The sequence below is a fragment of the Calidris pugnax genome, unplaced genomic scaffold, assembly GCF_001431845.1.
Source record: "Calidris pugnax isolate Ruff unplaced genomic scaffold, ASM143184v1 scaffold625, whole genome shotgun sequence".
In the NCBI taxonomy this organism is placed as follows: Eukaryota; Metazoa; Chordata; class Aves; order Charadriiformes; family Scolopacidae; genus Calidris; species Calidris pugnax.
In genome coordinates, this window is record NW_015091487.1 from 1 (window position 1) to 19,637 (window position 19,637).

General features: G+C 41.5%; 1 protein-coding gene across 1 annotated transcript; it reads left to right on the forward strand.

The window, feature by feature from the left end:
* Positions 1-239: 239 nt before the first annotated feature.
* Positions 240-19,389, forward strand: WDR17 (WD repeat domain 17; the record flags this gene model as incomplete). Its single annotated transcript, XM_014961704.1, has 20 exons — positions 240-337; positions 982-1,146; positions 2,090-2,292; positions 2,432-2,581; positions 2,886-3,016; positions 4,165-4,290; positions 5,619-5,774; positions 6,053-6,117; positions 6,296-6,428; positions 7,915-8,006; positions 8,911-9,010; positions 11,377-11,516; positions 13,381-13,401; positions 14,736-14,847; positions 15,816-15,957; positions 16,045-16,147; positions 16,606-16,707; positions 17,981-18,076; positions 18,187-18,370; positions 19,109-19,389. Coding segments are annotated over 20 exons (2,439 nt in total), but the record flags the coding sequence as incomplete, so codon positions are not given.
* Between the last annotated feature and the right edge of the window lie 248 nt (positions 19,390-19,637).

Genomic DNA, 19,637 nt, shown 5'->3' on the forward strand with positions numbered 1-19,637 from the left:
GGTACCGCTGTGGACACCTTTACAGCTCCTCTGAAAGAACGTGGACCTTAAATCAAAGTCCAATTAAATGTTTTATTGGGAAATACATCATTAGCCTTGCAGTTGAGGGGCTGTAGGAATAAAGATTTCTCCTGTGCTTTATGTATATTTTTTTTCTATCTGGCTTATTTGCCCAGAATCAAACTTGGCTTTTGGTTAACCTGCTCAGAATGCTTTTTTCCTCCTAATATTCCATTGTAATTGGTTTCAGTATCGTTCGGACCATTGACGGCAAGGTCCTTCACAAGTACAAACATCCAGCTGCTGTGTTTGGCTGTGACTGGAGTCAAAACAACAAGTAAGTAAAAATTAACCTAAAGAATTGATAATATTTACTATTTACATTGATTACCAATTGATTACCGATTACTATTTACATTGATTACCACAAAGTTATTTAGAATGTGATATTTACTATTATATTAGAGCACTGAAATTGGCTCTATATTCCTCTGTGTTCCCAGTATATATTGATGGGAGAAAAAGAAATTCTCTTTCTGAGTATATAAAAGTGGGGGAGACATTCAGTACCAGGAAAGGGGGGGTTTAGATTGGCTTTGATTGGCTTCCTTTTAATGACTGATATGCTGAAGATGTAGCAGGCAACTAAATAGACCCTGACAGATGTTAATTTTGCAGATAATTCCTAATAATAGCATGATTTTTTTTTTGCCAAAAACCCAATTATACAGTAATTCAATCTATTGATAGTTGTGTTGGGTGCTTCGACAGACTGTAGTGCAAATACTATTCTTGGTGGATCTTTGCCAGGTTTTTTTTTCTGATTTGGAATATTTAATTGGATTATCAATGATTACATCATAAAGAGACAAAGTTACTTGCAAAAGACACATGATATTTATTTTTAAATTGAAAAAACCCAACCCATAAGTACTTTTGATGACCCAAATGACGGAGGATTTTACTCTTTTCATTTTGCAGAGATATGATAGCCACTGGGTGTGAGGATAAAAACGTTCGCGTTTACTACTTGGCCACCAGCTCAGACCAGCCACTGAAGGTCTTTTCAGGACACACTGCCAAGGTGTTTCACGTGCGGTGGTCTCCCCTGAGAGAAGGCATCCTCTGCAGTGGCTCTGATGATGGGTCAGTGTTTCTGAACTGCTGGAAAACTTCAAACCTCGAGCAGAACTATCAGAGAAACTCAAGATTTGGAAGGGACCTTATAACCCATCCAGTGCCACCCCCTGCCCTGGGCAGGGACACCTCCCACCAGACCAGGTTGCTCCAAGCCCCCTCCAACCTGGCCTTGAACCCCTCCAGGGAAGTATTATACAGTGTTTGAGCAGCAGGATAAAATTAGTTAAAGTTGTCACAATACAATTTTTGAAATGTTTTCCCAAGGGTGGAGTCAGTGACTGATACCTGTCACTCCCAGGAATGGTGCAAGGAGGGTACCATGTGCTTACCTTATATCTAAAGATAAGGGTTCAAGACCTGCTCTTACTTGGTGAATTTCAAAAGCATAATTAAGTATAACTTTTGGAGATTTTTAGTGGGTGCTAAAATTGGTTGGTCTTGATGATATTTTTTGAGGGAGCGGGCATCAGACTATAGCAAGTAGGAGGAAGGATTTTTTTCTATGATTCTGTGCCACTTCCCTGCAGAATATACAAAACATTCCTGGGAAGGATCACAGGTTTGGAGTTCTGGCTTCTGCTGCTTTCCCCAGTATTGCTCATTAGATGTCTGTGCTTGCAGCAAAAGCTGTTAGTTCATAGTGTCACAACTCATGAAAGAAACCAGCTTGACAACAGACTTTTAACATGTAAATCCCCTCTATTTGACATGAGTGAGAATTACTCTTTGAATGCCTTTATCAGTACCCAGTGTGAACTCTCTTCAGTGTATTTTATACCCATCGTAAGCATGAAGGGAATTACCTCCAACCTCTCCTGTTACAACTTGTATAAACATACTGCAAATACATATTCTGATAAATTTGAAGTTTAGAACATTGCTGAAGCGGAGAGATGATCGCATTTCAGTGGGTGGTTTGATGGACACGGGTGTTTTTATCCTGTTTCAGCACTGTTCGGATATGGGACTATACCCAGGATGCGTGTATAAACGTCCTGAGTGGACACACGGCTCCGGTCCGGGGACTCATGTGGAATCCTGAAATTCCCTACCTTCTGGTGTCTGGCAGCTGGGACTACACGATCCGAGTCTGGGACACGAGGGATGGAACCTGTTTGGACACGGTTTACGATCATGGGGCAGATGTATATGGTAATATTTTAAAATTTGGGTTTATTTCTGTATCAAAATGCATTCACACATGTTTCAAAATGTATAAAATATTATAATCAAACTGGTTATTGGATAAATTTAATTATCTGACTACATTTTTAAATATCCTCTCTCCTAGGATTGACGTGTCATCCCAGTCGCCCATTCACTATGGCATCTTGCTCTCGTGACTCAACTGTGAGACTCTGGTCATTGGCACCTCTTATAAACCCTCTCCAAATAAATATCTTAGTAGATAGATGTTGGGACGAGATCATTGGTAATACAGGTAATATATCAATTGTATATACCAGGGGTTTAATTTTCTGTAGTATACTAACTATACAGTTATATATAATATATAATACAGGTAATACATAAATTGTATATACCAGGGTTTTAATTTTCTGTAGTATACTAACTATACAGTTATATATAATATATAATACAGGTAATATATCAATTGTATATACCAGGGTTTTAATTTTCTGTAGTATACTAACTATACAGTACTAACTATACAGTTAGTATACTTCTTTTTTTTTCTTTTATTTTTCAATTTTCATGTATAAATCTTTGTGTGTGTGTGTTAGATCGCGCTGTGGAATCCGGGGCTCCTCCTTTGCTGTGTGGGAAAGTTTCCAGGGATATTAAACAAGAAGTGGAGAAACTGACAGGAAATCCCCGAGGAAAAAAAATAAGGTGGTTTTCAGAATGTTTTTCAGTAAGTATTCGGCAAACTTAAGGGTGCTGTTAGTGTGCATGACTTTCTCTTCTGAATTCAATCTACAAAACTGAAATTTCTTTCTTCTCTTTTTTTTCCTCTCTTTCTTAAAGGGAGCTCAGAAAATAATCAGAAATCAATTCTATCCCTTAACAGTTCTGCATGTTAAAAATGTCCATGACTGAATTGTTTGTCAGTTGCCAACACCAATTTTTCAAAAAGTGAAATAGGTGGGATAATTTAATTTTCCACATTAAAAATTTGATTTGACAAGAATTTTCTATTGAAGAAAATGAAAAGATGTGTTTTATCAAACCACATTGGAAGTTGCTCATTTTAATCCATCAAAGGGACACCCTCATTCCAGATGAGGTTTGAACTGCCCAAGTGTCGGTGCCAAAACCGCTGGGTTTCCTTGTAGAAGCTGTACATCTGGATGACCCACTTGATGAGTCATCCAAATATTTGGGTTGATTTCTGGCTGAATTAAAGTCTTTTATTTTGAAATGCTGAAACAGTATTCCTCAGTCACAAATCTTGACATTTCCTGCTTTATTAGAACTAGATTTTTAGGGAAATCCTTGTTTTACAGAACTTATACATTTGGATGTCCCATTTTGATTCGGGAGTAAAACTGTTATAAGAACATTAGACTTTTCCAAGAACAAAACTGCTTTTGATCCTCTGTGTTCAGTGCTTTTTGAGTGCAGAAAATAAAGTGTTGTGCTTAAACTATGGGGAGTCAAGTAAGAACTTTAAGGGACTGTAAAAAAGAGGGAATAGTCTCTCTTTTTTTTTTTAATCTGTGGGATCTGCTTTTTACCGGCTCAGAAATAATTGAACTTCTAAACTTGTAATCCTGTTATTCTTAGAAAAGCTCCTTCAGGTCAAAAGTTTAATGATTTTAATTTTTTTTTCTTTAAGCTTTAATTACTTGCGCTCTTCTAGACCTTATTGAATGTTCTACATTGTCCTCATTGTCCTAGTTCTACAGGAGGATTGATTCAAATGTTAGACCAATAAAGATACTTACAATTTATTTAAAAAAAAAAACCAAAATGTCTTGATGTCCTGCAAGATTTTATAAGTTCCAGTTTCTCTCTTGAACATGACTCTAACACAACTCTCTTCTTCCCTAACAATTTCAGCCTCCAGGAGGCAGCAAAAATTTATGGGATTTAGTTGCTGTGATAAAAGGCCAGGACGACAGTTTGCTGCCCCAGAACTACTGCAAAGGAATCATGCACATGAAACATCTCATTCGCTTTAGAATGGTAAGTGAAGCCTACACGGTTGCTAGTCCATCTAGTATTTCAGTCTTTACAAATAACATTTAATGACCCACTAATAAAAAGGGTCACTGTTTATTTCGGTGTTAAAACGTTAGGGCTTTTAACTACAAAAGCAGCTTTCAAAATAATGGAAGGAGATTGCAAAGCAACGACCACTCCAGCTTGAGCTACGAACCCAGTTTGTCTTCCCTCTTATATATACACCCTACTTTTATATTCGATACAATCAAATTATTTGGTTGGATAAACATGAAGTTTGTCGTTCTGCTCAGGTGTCGAATGGGGGAATTTGTGTCTGAAAGTGCAGAAGAGTCAGCAGAAATATGCTCTTTTTTTGGTTTTTTTTTCCCTCTGGAGGAAAACCAGGAACCTGTGGTTAATGCAGATCTGCAGCTGGGGAGTGACTGGGATGGGAGGGTGAAATTCAAGTGCTAGAACACAGAGGAAAACCAGGAACCTGTCCTTAATGCAGATCAACAGCTGGAGAGTGACTGGGATGGGAGGGTGAAATTCAAGTGCTAGAACACAGATTTATTAGTAGCTGCACATATGGGTCTGCAACCAGACATACAGACTGACTCTTTGACAATTTATGACTGAGTGCTGGAAGTTTTTTATTGGTGATGTTAACTCTAATAAACAGCAGCTGCACTGCTATTATTATGAAGCTCGAGGTGTGTGTCCCTGTGCCCAAACCCCAGTTTTCCCAGCCAGTTAGCCCCAGCAGAAGAAATTCAGTCTTGATTCCTGTTTAGCCCTGAAACATGATTTCACACATTTATAACTTGGGGGACAACAGAGCAGGACACAGGCCGAGCCCACTCTCTTTATTCTTTCCTTATTTAGACACCACTGTAATGATAACGAATACAATCTTCATCTCTGTATGCTTTATGTTCACAAATAGCTGTGTGAAATTTCAAAAAAATCTAGATTTTTTATGATGGGCACCTGGGCGAATTACGATTACACATGAGGAAATGGTGGAGAAGAAAAAAAATTACAGAAAAAAGATTAAAGGAAGATAATTGAGGAAAATGTATGCGTGCAACAAAACACTTAAACAGTTACTTTAACAATATAAATAGTGCTCTGTAATCTCATTGTAAGGTCTTCTAATTAGTTCGCCGTAATCTCATTGTAATCTCTTCCAATTAGCCTTCTCTCAGAAGGATTTTTTCGTAAATGACAGCCTTTATATTCCAGTGCAATGCTCAACTGCAGTCCGTTCTTAAGAAAATTTGTTTTCATCACTGAAAACTTACTTTTTTGTTAATTTTTACTTTTTAACCTTTTTTCTCCCCCCTCAGTCCAAGGCTCAAGAACTGACAACAGTAAAAATGTCCAAGTTTGGGGGTGGCATTGGTGCTCCCAGCAAAGAGGAGAGGCTTAAAGAAGCTGCAGAAATACATTTGAGATTAGGACAAATCCAGCGATACTGTGAGCTAATGGTGGAACTTGGAGAGGTAAAGTATCAAAGCATTATTGAAAAATAATAAAATATGAAGGTTTGTGAAAACCAGCTTCCCAAGCAAAGATGAGGTAACAACAAAAGAAGTCCAGAAAGGAGTAATTTTGCTTCAATTATCTTTTTTTTTAACATATGCAGTCTAATGCAGAGCTCATTCCTTATTTAATCTCTTGACAAATTGATTTTTAAGGGAAGAAATGTGAAACTAGTTAAAAAAACAGCTGTTTCTCAAAATAAATCGATCAGGTTACATGTGTTGCTGCTTTCTTCTAGTGGGACAAAGCGCTCTCTGTTGCACCTGGTGTCTCCATGAAATACTGGAGGAAGTTAATGCAGAGGTAAAAAATCTAAAAATCATATAGAAATGTGATGCTGAATCTTGGGTTCTGGCCATAAAACGGACAGAGGGGTTTCAGTGAACTTTATATGGCTTCTTCTAACACCTGTACCATAGAGATAAGTTTAATGATCGATTCTGTAGATCTTTCTTGTTTATTTGTTGATTTGTTTAATTAGGAGAGCTGATCAGCTAATTCAGGAAGAGAACGACGATGTCATCCCATACTGCATAGCTGTGGGAGACGTGAAGAAACTAGTTTCTTTCTTTACATCACGAGGCCAACTTAAAGAGGCTCTGCTTGTTGCCCAGGTAGTATTAAATATCTGTAGAGATAAGTTTATTGATCGATTGTGTAGATCTTTCTTGTTTATTTATTGATTTGTTTAATTAGGAGAGCTGATCAGCTAATTCAGGAAGAGAACGACGATGTCATCCCATACTGCATAGCTGTGGGAGACGTGAAGAAACTAGTTTCTTTCTTTACATCACGAGGCCAACTTAAAGAGGCTCTGCTTGTTGCCCAGGTAGTATTAAATATATGGATGGAAGATGTAGTTCACTATTCCTTTCTAACCCTGAAGATGACAAGTGTATTGGCAAAATGGCTAATTAATCCTACCCCACCTGGATGGAAGATGTATTTCACTATTCCTTTCTAACTCTGAAGATGACAAGTGTATTTAAAGAGCTGGCTCCCTTCACCTTGGCAAAATGGCTAATTAATCCTACCCCACGCCTTACTTTCGTATTCTATTGGCCAGTTTTTATCCAGGTGTCATAAAAAGGTATTTCATGCTCACAGATGTTAAGCCTGTTCCTTCTAAATTGCAATCAAATGCCCAAAATGTATTCAGTTTGGGTTGAAGTAGAAAATTAACCCTATTTTCACCAGTCAATGTTGCCCTTGACGTCTAAGACATGTAGGATTTCTATTGCATTTCTACTGAGGTCTTGGTTCTGTAGAATCCTTGGGTGAAACTGCCCAATTGCAGCAGCAATCAATGCAGGAAATCAAATTTTTACATAAATGCTTCCTAATGTAAACACAAGTTAAAAGTTAAAGGGCACACAAAACATGAGAGACCCAATATTTTATTTTACTCTTGCTCACCGTTCCTTTATTCTTTTGGAGTAATTTTTGCGTTTTTAATATCATTAGTTAAATAAACTGGCAAGATTTGTCCCTGGTGCGTTCTCTCGTGCCTACCTGTCCTTGAACCTTCAGTTGCCTCAGGGATAAAGACTTCAATAATGTGGATTTGTCTTTTAGAATTGTCTGTCTGTTATTCTTCTCATAGTAGCTGAATAGTGCATGGAATGGAACCTTGAGGTTCCACCTCACACACACCAGTCTCTTCTCATTTAATGTTAGGAATAATTTATTGCCAGACACAAAAAAGGCTCATCTTATGCCACTGTATAAACCTGTCCCTGTTTGCTGATGTGCCTGCTGGGAAGTACCTATGGAATTCCTCCTTCAGTCACAGCCACGTGCTGCTTGGGGTGTAGAAATCAAGGTTGTAGTCCTCGCTGTCCATTTTAAGCATGTTCAAATGCTGGAAAAATCCTCTAAAAATTCATAGGAAGGAAGAGATCTCATGGTTTTGTAGAATTTCTTGTATGAGTGGCAAAAACATGGCTGAGATTTAGCTGTAAGTTCGTTGGTTTAAACATTTCCTGGACTTTAGAAGGATTTCTATAGATCTTAGATTATGTTTTGTTGTGGTTGAAAAGTCACATTTCATGTTCATTTTGACTGATGCATTAATAAATCCATTTTTTTATTCCCTTCTAGGCAGCTTGTGAGGGAAACATACAGATGTCACCGCTCTCCACAGCAACTGGATCTTCAAATTCGGGTGCAAGCAACACGGATGATTATAATGAGTAAGTTGGTGTAGGTTATATCTAAAGCCTCATTTCAGTGCACAATGTCAAGTCGTCAAGGGAGATAACCCTTGGTGGTTTAATTTGGCTCAGTGATGTAAAATTCGACAACAAAATAGTACATCTTCTAGTACTTAGTTGATAGAGTCACTAATTGATGCTACACTGAACAATTCTGCAATTGTGCTGCCTCCTAACACCAAATGGGGATTTTTTGGTGTGTATTGTAATTATAAATATCCTTTTCCTTACTTGATCTTTAAGGTGCATTCCTATGCACCTGTGCATTCCTATGTTTAAATATGTGGTGTATTAACTTAGATCTTTCAGTAAGATTTAGCCTTAACGAGCGTCTGTGAGTCCCTGTTTTATGCGTCTTCTTCTGAAGCTTCACTATTTATCATCAGGGAATTTCTGACAATGTGCATTAATGGCCTTATTAATGGTATCCTCACTGTGTTTGGCCATAAAAGAAACCACACATCTCTCCTTGTTAAGAACAGTGCTCAAAGACCTAAATCAAATGATCTGGTTACACGTGTAGTAACAAAAGCAGCTCGGAGGCTGTGGAGTGACTTCATTTACATATGTACCTTTGGAGCAATTTGAGATATTTATGCAGAGTTCACAGGTACAGCCCAAATATTTGCTTTTTCTTGTGTCAATTTGAAGAGACAGTTCCATATGATATAGATTTTAATAAACTGATACACCTGAATATGCTCCAACATAAGCAGTGGATGGAGCTCAAACTGCATTTTGAAAGCCAGCGGCGTCGTTATCTGTAAATCAAATAGAGGAATTTTAGGTGCAGAAGCAAATGTGGTGATTTCTCTATAAAATAAGAACCGAAGAGCTCCAACCTTGATGTACACCTTGCAGAATTTATGTTTTCTTCTTGCAGGCTCCTGCACAAGGTCAGTAAGGAACTGGCAGAATGGTATTTCCAGGATGGCCACGCAGTGCTTGCAGCCTGTTGCCATCTGGCTGTTGAAAACATAGAGGTAATCTTATATATATATTTCTATTTAACTATGGAAAGGCCAACATTGACTTCCTTTTTACATCTCCATATGTTAACTGGTTTTAAAAATGTATTTACCACATTCTAAAATGTATTATTTATACTTGTTATTTGCTCTGTGTAGATTTATATAGAGATTTTTGATTCTTACAATATTGAAGGTAGTGGCAAAACTCCCTTGGTTCTAAAGTCAAGATTTCTCTCATGCACAGAAGGTAGTATGTTATTTAATTATATTTTGATATATTACACTGTCTTGTTATATCAGAATATGTAAGGTACCTAAGTACCTTACATATATACTTATACACATAATGATTACTGTTATGGGGACTCAAAAGACCCACTGAGAACTGGGACTTGGTTGTGCCACAAAAGATACAGTCTCTACCTTGAAGAATTTATAGTCAAAATTGTGAAGTTAATAGTAAAAACTCCCCACCCCTCAGCACAAAAATAGGGCTGAGATGTAAGAAGTCTTTTATTAGATTTTCTTTGTGGTTTTTGTTTTTTTTTTTGTAGTTTTACAAATCATTTCTTTCCCTCGTTTTCTATGGATTTTGTTGTCGGCTCAACATGTTCCTCCTCCTCTCTCCCACAAAAGAAGTAAAATTCCATCTTAATGAGCTGTTCTGAGAGAAAACAGTAATCAGTTAATGCCTATATTTCAAAATAGAGATGTTTCAAGTGGTTTTGTGGTCTCTACCTCCAGTTACCCAGAGAGGGCAAGAACAGGAGACCCCTTCCTGGCTTGGATTTTGGGGGTTTTTTTTGGGTCTCATTTCATCAAAAGAGAGAGGAAATATGTACTCTGAAAGCCAGTGTCCGTGCTTAAGGCTAGAAGGAATTGCTATCATGCTTTTTATATATATGTATAATTTATTTGGTGGAATAAAGGAAGATTGTGATGAAGGAAATCTATTTGGTTATTTAAAAACTGCTTTAACACGCGGTGCAGGATTATTGGCTCATCCAAGGAACCTAAACCATATATAGACTAACTTTAATTAAAAAGCACATTTTCTCGTTCTGTAAAACCTTTGAGGTGCCTGGCGTGGAAACGTGCTGCTTTAAACTCAAAAATACATGATATATGTGTTCCAAGTGAGGGAAGAGTCATTGTCAAATAGAGTCTGAAACCTGCTGCAAACCCCTGGATACTTGGGCAATAAGTAGCGTGGTAAATCCCAGTCTGTACTGGGTCAAAACGAGTTTCAGGCAAAGTAAGGCTGGAATTGAATTATAAAGTCAAAAGGAAGAGAAGCTTAAGTAGGATCTGTGAAGGGATTTTTAAGCACTTGCTGGAAAAAACGTGCTTGTTAAGAGACTGAGGAGTTATTTGCTGCTGGCATTGGGATTACAAGGCAGCTGACAAGACTGAAGGATGAAACAAGATCCCTATTTAATTCCGTGGGAGTGGGTCATTTCTCTGTTGCACAGAGGGGAAAATCTCTCTCTGCTACATTTTCTTCTCCTCCTTGCAGTGGGTTTACTGTGAAGGATACAGGTTTGGTCTGGTTTTTTTCTACTGAAAAGCAGAAAATCATCCTAAGGTGTTTCTCACAGCTGTAGGGGTGTTTGGGAATTAACATTTCATAGAAAAGCTGTGCTTAAGAAGATATTGCAATTAATCATCAGTCTTTCTGCTGTGGCTGGTATTGGCTTAAGTATCTATAGATTCTATATCTTGGAAAAGTGGCTGTTGCCTGGGAAGGGTGTAATAAATTTTCCAAATTGGCATGAGCTTCTTTGGGTCCTCAAAAGGTGCTTTTTTTTTTTGTCGTTAAACAAAGTTGGTTAAACTGACCCTTAGATTTGCTGTTGTAGTTTATTTTCAATTAGATTTTTCCTCTGTAAAGTAAGAATATAAACCAAGGTTTTGTTCCTTACTCTTTCAATATTTTCCTTTTAGCTTTCCATCACTTGGATACAGGTATTGTCCTTGTTTACGGAGAGGGTTGAAAAGTGTTTGACTTCACTAATGCTAAAAATAAGCTTAAACTAAGGGTTTAATTTTTTTAATTGTTATCAATACTGGGAGGTGGGCTGGAAAGCAGCTGCAAATACTTGATTGTAGCTCACGTTTTGAAGCCAAGGGCCACGCTCTGAAAATCCAGCAGGAGATTTTGCCTTAGGCAGGGGCAAGTCACTCGTGTGGGTCAGAGGAGGAACCACGTCTGTGTGAACAGAAGAGTCATGGACCAACCAGAATAATCAGTTATTAAAAGCTCAATAGAATAATTGTTTCAACAAGCTGTCTGATGAAAGTTTTATGCTGGAAGTGGTGATTCCTCCCCAAAAAAACCACCTGTGTGCCTTCATGGTGTGCTGCTGTCGTTGCTGCAGCTGGCCATGGCAGCCCTGATCCGCGGCAACGAGCTGGAGCTGGCGGCCGGCGTGGGCTCCGTCCTGGGGGAAACCGCGGCACCAGCAACACACTACGCCCTGGAACTGCTGGCCAGGAAATGTATGACAGTAACAACGTGGTAAGAGTTTTATTTTTAATTTTTTTCCTCCCCCCTCCCCGACAAAACGACAAAGGGGTTTCATCCTAAAACTTTCACTGAATTTCTCTGAATTTTAGAGTTGGAAGGGACCATAGAGATCATCTAGTCCAACTCCCCTGCCAAAGCAGGACCACCCAGAGCTTGTCAGAGCATGTTACTCAGGACTGCATCCAGGGGGGTCTTGAAAATCTCCAAAAAAGGGGACTCCACACCCTCCCTGGGCAGCCTGTTCCAGGGCTCTGCCACCCTCACCGTGAAAAAGTTCTTCCTCATATTCAAGTGGAACCCTTTATGTTCCAACTTGTGCCCATTGCCCCTTGTCCTCTCACTGGCAACTACTGAAAAGAGTCTGGTTCCCTCCTCCCTCAGCCTGCCCTTGAGATACTTGTAGAATCACAGAATCATTCAGGTTGGAAGAGACCCTTGGGATCATCAAGTCCAAGGTCTCCCCTCAGCCTTCTCTTCTCCAGACTAAAGAGTCCCAGCTCTCTCAGCCTCTCCTCATAAGGGAGATGCTCCAATCCCTGAATCATCTTTGTAGCCCTTTGCTGGACTCTTTCCAGTAGTTCCCTGTCCCTCTTGAACTGGGGAGCCCAGAACTGGACACAGTATTCCAGTTGTGGCCTCACCAGTGCAGAGCAGAGGGGCAGAATGACCTCCCTTGACCTGCTGGCCACACTCTTCCCTACCCAGCCCAGGATTCCGTTGGCCTTCCTGGCCACAAGAGCACACTGCTTGCTCATTGTCATTTTGTTGTCCACCAGGACCCCCAGATCCTTTTCTTCAGAGCTTGTCTCCAGCAGGTCCACCCCTAACCTGTATTGGTGCCTGACATTCTTCTTCCCCAGGTGCAGGATCCTGCACTTTTCCTTGTTGAACCTCATGAGGTTCTTCCTTGCCCTGTTCTTTGACAGAGGCCAAAGCAGCAGAACGGGAATCGCTGCTGGGATAAGAATTGCTGGATTAGAGCTTTGAGGTGCCTGGCATGGAAACGTGCTGCTTTAATCTCAAAATTACATGATATATGCATTGCAAGTGAGGGAAGAGGCGTTGTCAAATAGAGTCTGAAACCTGCTGAAAAGCCCTGGATACTTGGGCAATAAGTAGCGTGGTAAATCCCAGTCTGTACTGGGTAAAAATGAATTTCAGGCAAAGTAAGGCTGGAATTGAATTATAAAATCAAAAGGAAGAGAAGCTTAAGTAGGATCTGTGAAGGGATTTTTAAGTACTTGCTGGAAAAAACGTGCTTGTTAAGAGGCTGAGGAGTTATTTGCTGCTGGCATTGGGATTACAAGGCAGCTGATAAGACTGAAGGATGAAACAAGATCCCTATTTAATTCCGTGGGAGTGGGTCATTTCTCTGTTGCACAGAGGGGAAAATCTCTCTCTGCTACATTTTCTTCTCCTCCTTGCAGTGGGTTTACTGTGAAGGATACAGGTTTGGTCTGGTTTTTTTCTACTGAAAAGCAGAAAATCATCCTAAGGTGTTTCTCACAGCTGTAGGGGTGTTTGGGAATTAACATTTCATAGAAAAGCTGTGCTTAAGAAGATATTGCAATTAATCATCAGTCTTTCTGCTGTGGCTGGTATTGGCTTAAGTATCTATAGATTCTATATCTTGGAAAAGTGGCTGTTGCCTGGGAAGGGTGTAATAAATTTTCCAAATTGGCATGAGCTTCTTTGGGTCCTCAAAAGGTGCTTTTTTTTTTTGTCGTTAAACAAAGTTGGTTAAACTGACCCTTAGATTTGCTGTTGTAGTTTATTTTCAATTAGATTTTTCCTCTGTAAAGTAAGAATATAAACCAAGGTTTTGTTCCTTACTCTTTCAATATTTTCCTTTTAGCTTTCCATCACTTGGATACAGGTATTGTCCTTGTTTACGGAGAGGGTTGAAAAGTGTTTGACTTCACTAATGCTAAAAATAAGCTTAAACTAAACTAAGGGTTTAATTTTTTTAATTGTTATCAATACTGGGAGGTGGGCTGGAAAGCAGCTGCAAATACTTGATTGTAGCTCATGTTTTTAAGCCAAGGGCCACGCTCTGAAAATCCAGCAGGAGATTTTGCCCCACAAGTCACTTGTGTGGGTCAGAGGAGGAACCACGTCTGTGTGAACAGAAGAGTCACAGACCAACCAGAATAATCAGTTATTAAAAGCTCAATAGAATACTTGTTTCAAAATAATTTATTGATATTCACTTGTGTTCCCTCCAGCTGCTTGTTGTGTTACGGGGGGGGTAACAAAAGCTAAAAAGTTAGGAATATTTCAAGAAATTTCAGTTTGCTAAAACCCAGTTTTCCTTTCAGAAGGATGAAAAAAGGCATCGTGTTCTTTTTCTTGCAAAATCTCTCTTTTGCAATGGGGCAGAAGCACTGGCTGTTGGGGGTGGCTGAGAGATGTCTTCTGCTGGTGCCACGGAGCTTTAGAAGCCTGTAGTTTGTGGATGGTTTCATGAGAGAGCACCACATTAACCTCCTCCCTTCTTCCTCCTCCCTTCTTCCTCCTCCCTTCTTCCTCCTCCCTTCTTCCTCCTCCCTTCTTCCTCCTCCCTTCTTCCTCCTCCCTTCTTCCTCCTCCCTTCTTCCTCCTCCCTTCTTCCTCCTCCCTTCTTCCTCCTCCCTTCTTCCTCCTCCCTTCTTCCTCCTCCCTTCTTCCTCCTCCCTTCTTCCTCCTCCCTTCTTCCTCCTCCCTTCTTCCTCCTCCCTTCTTCCTCCTCCCTTCTTCCTCCTCCCTTCTTCCTCCTCCCTTCTTCCTCCTCCCTTCTTCCTCCTCCCTTCTTCCTCCTCCCTTCTTCCTCCTCCCTTCTTCCTCCTCCCTTCTTCCTCCTCCCTTCTTCCTCCTCCCTTCTTCCTCCTCCCTTCTTCCTCCTCCCTTCTTCCTCCCTTTGTTCTCCCTTCTCCAAGTGAGATGGAGTTCTTCCATCTCACTTGGACCTGGCTCTGATGCTTGAAGAATTCACAGCATTTTAATTCAACCAACTAAAACGACAGCAAATTAACCTATAACTTCCCAAAAAAGATGAATAGATTAAGCCTCATTTATTGCACCAAAACAGAGATTTGGGGATACTTCTGTTTGTCATGGTCTGGGACGTGCTCTTCTCTCCAAATAGTATTTTTTCAGTAAAATCTGTGTTATAAAAGGAATGTAAAAGAGAAAACCAAGTGAGTAACCACGTGTTGTCTCTTGTCTGCGCAGGGATTTAGCAGCTGATCTCCTCATGATGATTCCTGAGAATAAACTGCAATTAGTGAAACTATGTGCTTTTTATCCTGGATGTGCAGCAGAAATCAATGACCTGCATGAAAAGGTACGATGGAAGAGAATCTACCTGAACACTAATGAGTCTTGTATTGAGTTGGTTACTAATTCCAGAAAATTAAAGGGCAAGTTAATCTGTGGGATGGATTTGTCACTAACAATCTTATATGTTCAATGTCCTTTTTTGATCTTTTAGTCTTTATTGACTTTATTTTTTAGTGTTGCATGAGAAGAACTTTATTTTTTGAATCCTACTCTGTGCGTAGCCTTTCCATGACACAGGTGACTACTGGAGTAGCTTATGGTCTTCAGAAACACCTTCATAACCTCCTCATCACTCAAGTGCAGCCTACTCATGTCAGGGCAGATGAGTTTCCTGTCCTGGCCTTTTCCCCTGCAGCAGCAGAAGGGTCCCCTCCACCAGCTCCCTTAATGTTCAGCTCGGGCTGCACATCTATAGAACAATAGTAAAAAGTTCACAAAAACTTTAATAATGGAAACTCATGCTGCTTAAATTTTTTCAGAGAAAGTTTGATCTTACTGTTGACAGGCTGAGAGAGTTGGGGGGGTTCAGCCTGGAGAAGAGAAGGCTCCGAGGAGACCTTAGAGCCCCTTCCAGTCCCTCAGGTGGCGCCAGGAGAGATGGGGAGGGACTCTGGATCAGGGAGGGGAGCCACGGGATGAGGGGGAAGGGTTTTAAACAGGAAGAGGGGAGATTGAGATGAGGTCTCAGGAAGAACTTGTTTGGTGTGAGGGTGGTGAGAGCCTGGCCCAGGTTGCCCAGAGAAGCTGTGGCTGCCCCATCCCTGGAGGGGTTCAAGGCCAGGTTGGAGGGGGCTTGGAGCAACCTGGGCTGGTGGGAGGTGTCCCTGCCCAGGGCAGGGGGTGACAGTGAGACTGGGTGATCTTTAAGGTCCCTTCCAACCCAAACCATTCTATTATTACGTGCAAACTTCAGCATCCTAGAGAATTATTGGAGTCTTACAATAATTCTTTGCCAAAATCCCTGTTTTCCAGTGTAATCTTCCCGATGTAGAAGAATGCCTGCGGTTGGCAGAGACGGCTCAGGCAGAGGGGGACCTGTTTGAAGCCATCAAGTACTACCTGTTAAGCACAGAACCTGAAAAGGCCCTCCCCATCGGCATCCAGTACGTGAAAGGTGGGTGCCTGGAGGAGGAGACCTTCCCCGGGGTCGGTCCCTGCCTGATTTGCCTCGAGACCCTTTTTTCTTTCTGTTTTCCAACAGAACAACTCTGTGGCTCAGACTGGACTTTAGATTCCGTCTGTCCCTATCTCGATCTCCTGAGTTACATACGCACCGAGCGGCTGGTGCTGCATAAATGTAGTGAGTGAGTACATTCTCCTGCCCTATAAAAGTGGAAGTTTCATTAAAGGAAACTTTTGGAATTAAGAAAATAGAGACGCGCACTGTTACTGTCTCTTGTTCTGGTTCCCAGAAGGGGGGTACCAAAAAATGTCAAGAACAAGGATCTTCCCAGTATAGAGAATAGAAAGTGGGATTTTCCTAAATTGTCAAGGTTTAGCAAGAAGAAAAAAAGGTATCTTACTGCTATTTACTATTTAAAATGTAATAATTGTGATCAATATCAAGCGGATGGGGTCTGTTTTAACAATTACACCAATTAATGGAAAAGAAGCGTAATCAGCAAACGCATATTCTCCACAGAAGACAGATGGCTAAATTAAGTTTTAAAATTATCATTTGAATATAGATTTGTATAATGGGGTGGGGTTTTTTTTTGCAAATGCTTGTTGTTGCTTATGGTTAATACTTGTCCATGTATAGATTTCGGAACGAGCTGCTGATTCTGTGTGGCTACGTCGGCGCGTTACTCGCCATCAGGAGACAGTACAACAGCATCGTCCCGGCCCTTTACGAGTACACCAGGTGACATTCTGTGTCCAGCGACCCTGAGAAATCCCAGTCCCTACATTTTCCACACTTTCCTGTCCCATCCTCTCCAAAAAACAGTACAATTTTGAGTTCCCAGTTCTGTTACAAACCTCCCGGGGTGTTTCCCTGCCCACCTGTAGAACCTTTGTGCCTTAGACACCTACAAGTAACAAGTTGTGGTTCCAGGATTTCGGTCAAACTCTTAGTTCTCTAAGATGAACGATTTTTGAGGTAGCTGAGTATCCAGCATGATTATATGTTGGCAGGAACAGTTCTAATTTAGTATCCATGTGTAGACCATTTGCCTGGACCTGCTCAGTAGCCACAAGGACAAGCTTTGACCTTGGAGTCTGGCTCAAGTCCCACCAGGAGACCTGGCTGGACCTTGTGTTGGTCCGTGGGCTGATGTTCCCAGGCACTAACATGCTTGACCTGGACCACTTGGTCTGACCTGGCCTGGTCCTGGCCTCTTGGCCCAGCTCAAACCCAACCGGTTGACTTGACCTGACCTGACCAGGCCCATCTGACCCCGGGGCAGCCTCTTCATATCCTTGACAACCGTTTGGGGTGAAAAAAGTGTTCCCAATATCTATCTTCAACTTCCCCTGGTGCAACTTGAGGCCATTTCCCCTTGTCCCATCGCCTGTTCCTTGGGAGAAGAGACTGACCCCCCCTGGCTACACCCTCCTTTCAGGGAGTTGTGGAGAGCAAGAAGGTCTCCCCTCAGCCTCCTTCTCTCCAGGCTGAAAGTGTTTGGGTTTGAAAGTATTTCCCACAAGAAACCAGATGAAACAGGGCTCTCCCAGAGCCGGTGTTGAACCACGTTACTCTTAACTCCATTTTTATTCCAGCTACTATATATGGCAAAATGTGTCCTTTATTTTTATAAAGTTGTTATAATTAAGAAATAGGAACATGTATAGCCTTAAAATATAAAGGAAAAAAACAGAGCTAATTAAAGACAAGCTTAAATAAGAAGGTGTAAGTAGAGGACATTAAAATAAAACTTAAATATACACTTTTTATGGGTGTAAATAGGGATAATTAAAATCAAACTTAAATAAAAAATGTATGCTTTTTATATCTAGTAATTTAATATTTCTAAGGTTTAATATATTGATTATTTATCATGAAGGATCAATTTATTTCCATAAAGTTATTTCCATATCCCAACAAAAATAGCTTTATATTACTACTGTACGTCTTGGTTTTCTTTTACGAAAATTTAGAATTAATTTGCCCTTTGATTACTTGCATCCCTTTTCAGTCAGCTTTTAAAAAGACGGGAGGTGTCCGTCCCTTTGAGGCTGGAGCAGCTCTCGGAGGAGCTGGACGCCTGGAGAGCCTGTTCCCAGCTACACAAGTAGGTGGAAAAGTAGGAAATTCTCAAAATCCAGTTATTTCCTTCCTTTGTGAGCACTTTGTGGCTCTTCACGGGGTTTACAGGTGCCAAGTGAGTGTCTCCTGTCGCAGGGCGGGCGATGACTCCCCAGGGACCCCCCCGTCGGAGTCACAGAGAAGGGTCTATTCCCTCCTGCTGTCCCGCATCCCGGAGGAGCCTCTCCAAGGGCTGGTGGGGCCGGACAACGTCACCGGCTCCAACCTCCCCAGCCACGCCGAGCCCCACGTCTCCTGCCTCACCGGGCTGAGGATACAGGTACTGCCTCGTCTGGGAGTCCATGGTCTGCCCCGCCACGGGGTGCTCCTTCCCTGGTGGTGGCCACCACTTGTGAGGTTGTCATAAATCTTAAGGCCCTTCCCATCATTTGGGAGGAAAAAGGTTTTTCCCACTTGTCACAGCAGCAGAAAGTAAAGAGGACAAGTGCTGACACCTTCTAGATAAGACTGTATCACAGGATCACAGAATACTGTGGGGTTGGAAGGGACCTCTGGAGATCATCCAGTCCAACCCCCTGCCAGAGCAGGTCCATCCAGGTTGCACAGGAACGTGTCCAGGTGGGGTTTGAATGTCTCCAGAGAAGGAGACTCCACCACCTCCCTGGGCAGCCTCTGCCAGGGCTCTGCCACCCTCACAGGGAAGAAGTTCCTCCTCATGTTGAGGTGGAACTTCCCATGTTCATGTTTGTGCCCGTTCCCTCTTGTCCTGTCCCTGGGCACCACTGAAGAAAGACTGGCCCCATCCTCCTGACACCCACCCTTTAAGTATTTATAGGGGTTGATCAGATCCCTCCTCAGTCTTCTCTTCTCCACTTGTTGGTGGGACACAACCTGTGAGTGAGGTCTTCACGTGAGCATGTTACCTTCGTGGCTACAACCTGTGAGTGAGGTCTTCACGTGAGCATGTTACCTTCGTGGCTCTCCTCGTTCTCACACCACTCGTGTCCTCTCTCTCTCTCTCTTTTCCTCTCCCTCCCCAACCCTTTCCTTGGAGCAGGGCCCCGTGTTCTTCCTGGAGGATGGAAAGTCCACCATCTCGCTGAACGACGCGCTCATGTGGGCCAAAGTCAACCCCTTCTCCCCGCTGGGAACCGGGATCCGCCTCAACCCCTTCTGACGCCTCCCGACGGGCCAATTACTGGGGACTTGGAAAATTGTAAGAAAAGGATTTCTATACAAATGTTTGTTGATAATCCAAAGAAAAAGTTGTTTAAGAATCCAAAGAAAAACACACAAAAAGTCCTAATTCCGTAGGCAGCCATGTCTTTTTCTTTTTTTTTCTTTAACTAAAACTAGCGTTGTCAGGTGATAGCGCCGTGTTTTGGTCGGCTCGGTGGGACAGGCACCTCCTAAAGGAAGTAAGGAAATATCTGCACTTTTAAAAAAGATGGATAAAAAACTGTGAAACCCACAAAATGGCTCTCTTTAACTAAAACTAGCGTTGTCAGGTGATAGCGCCGTGTTTTGGTCGGCTCGGTGGGACAGGCACCTCCTAAAGGAAGTAAGGAAATATCTGCACTTTTAAA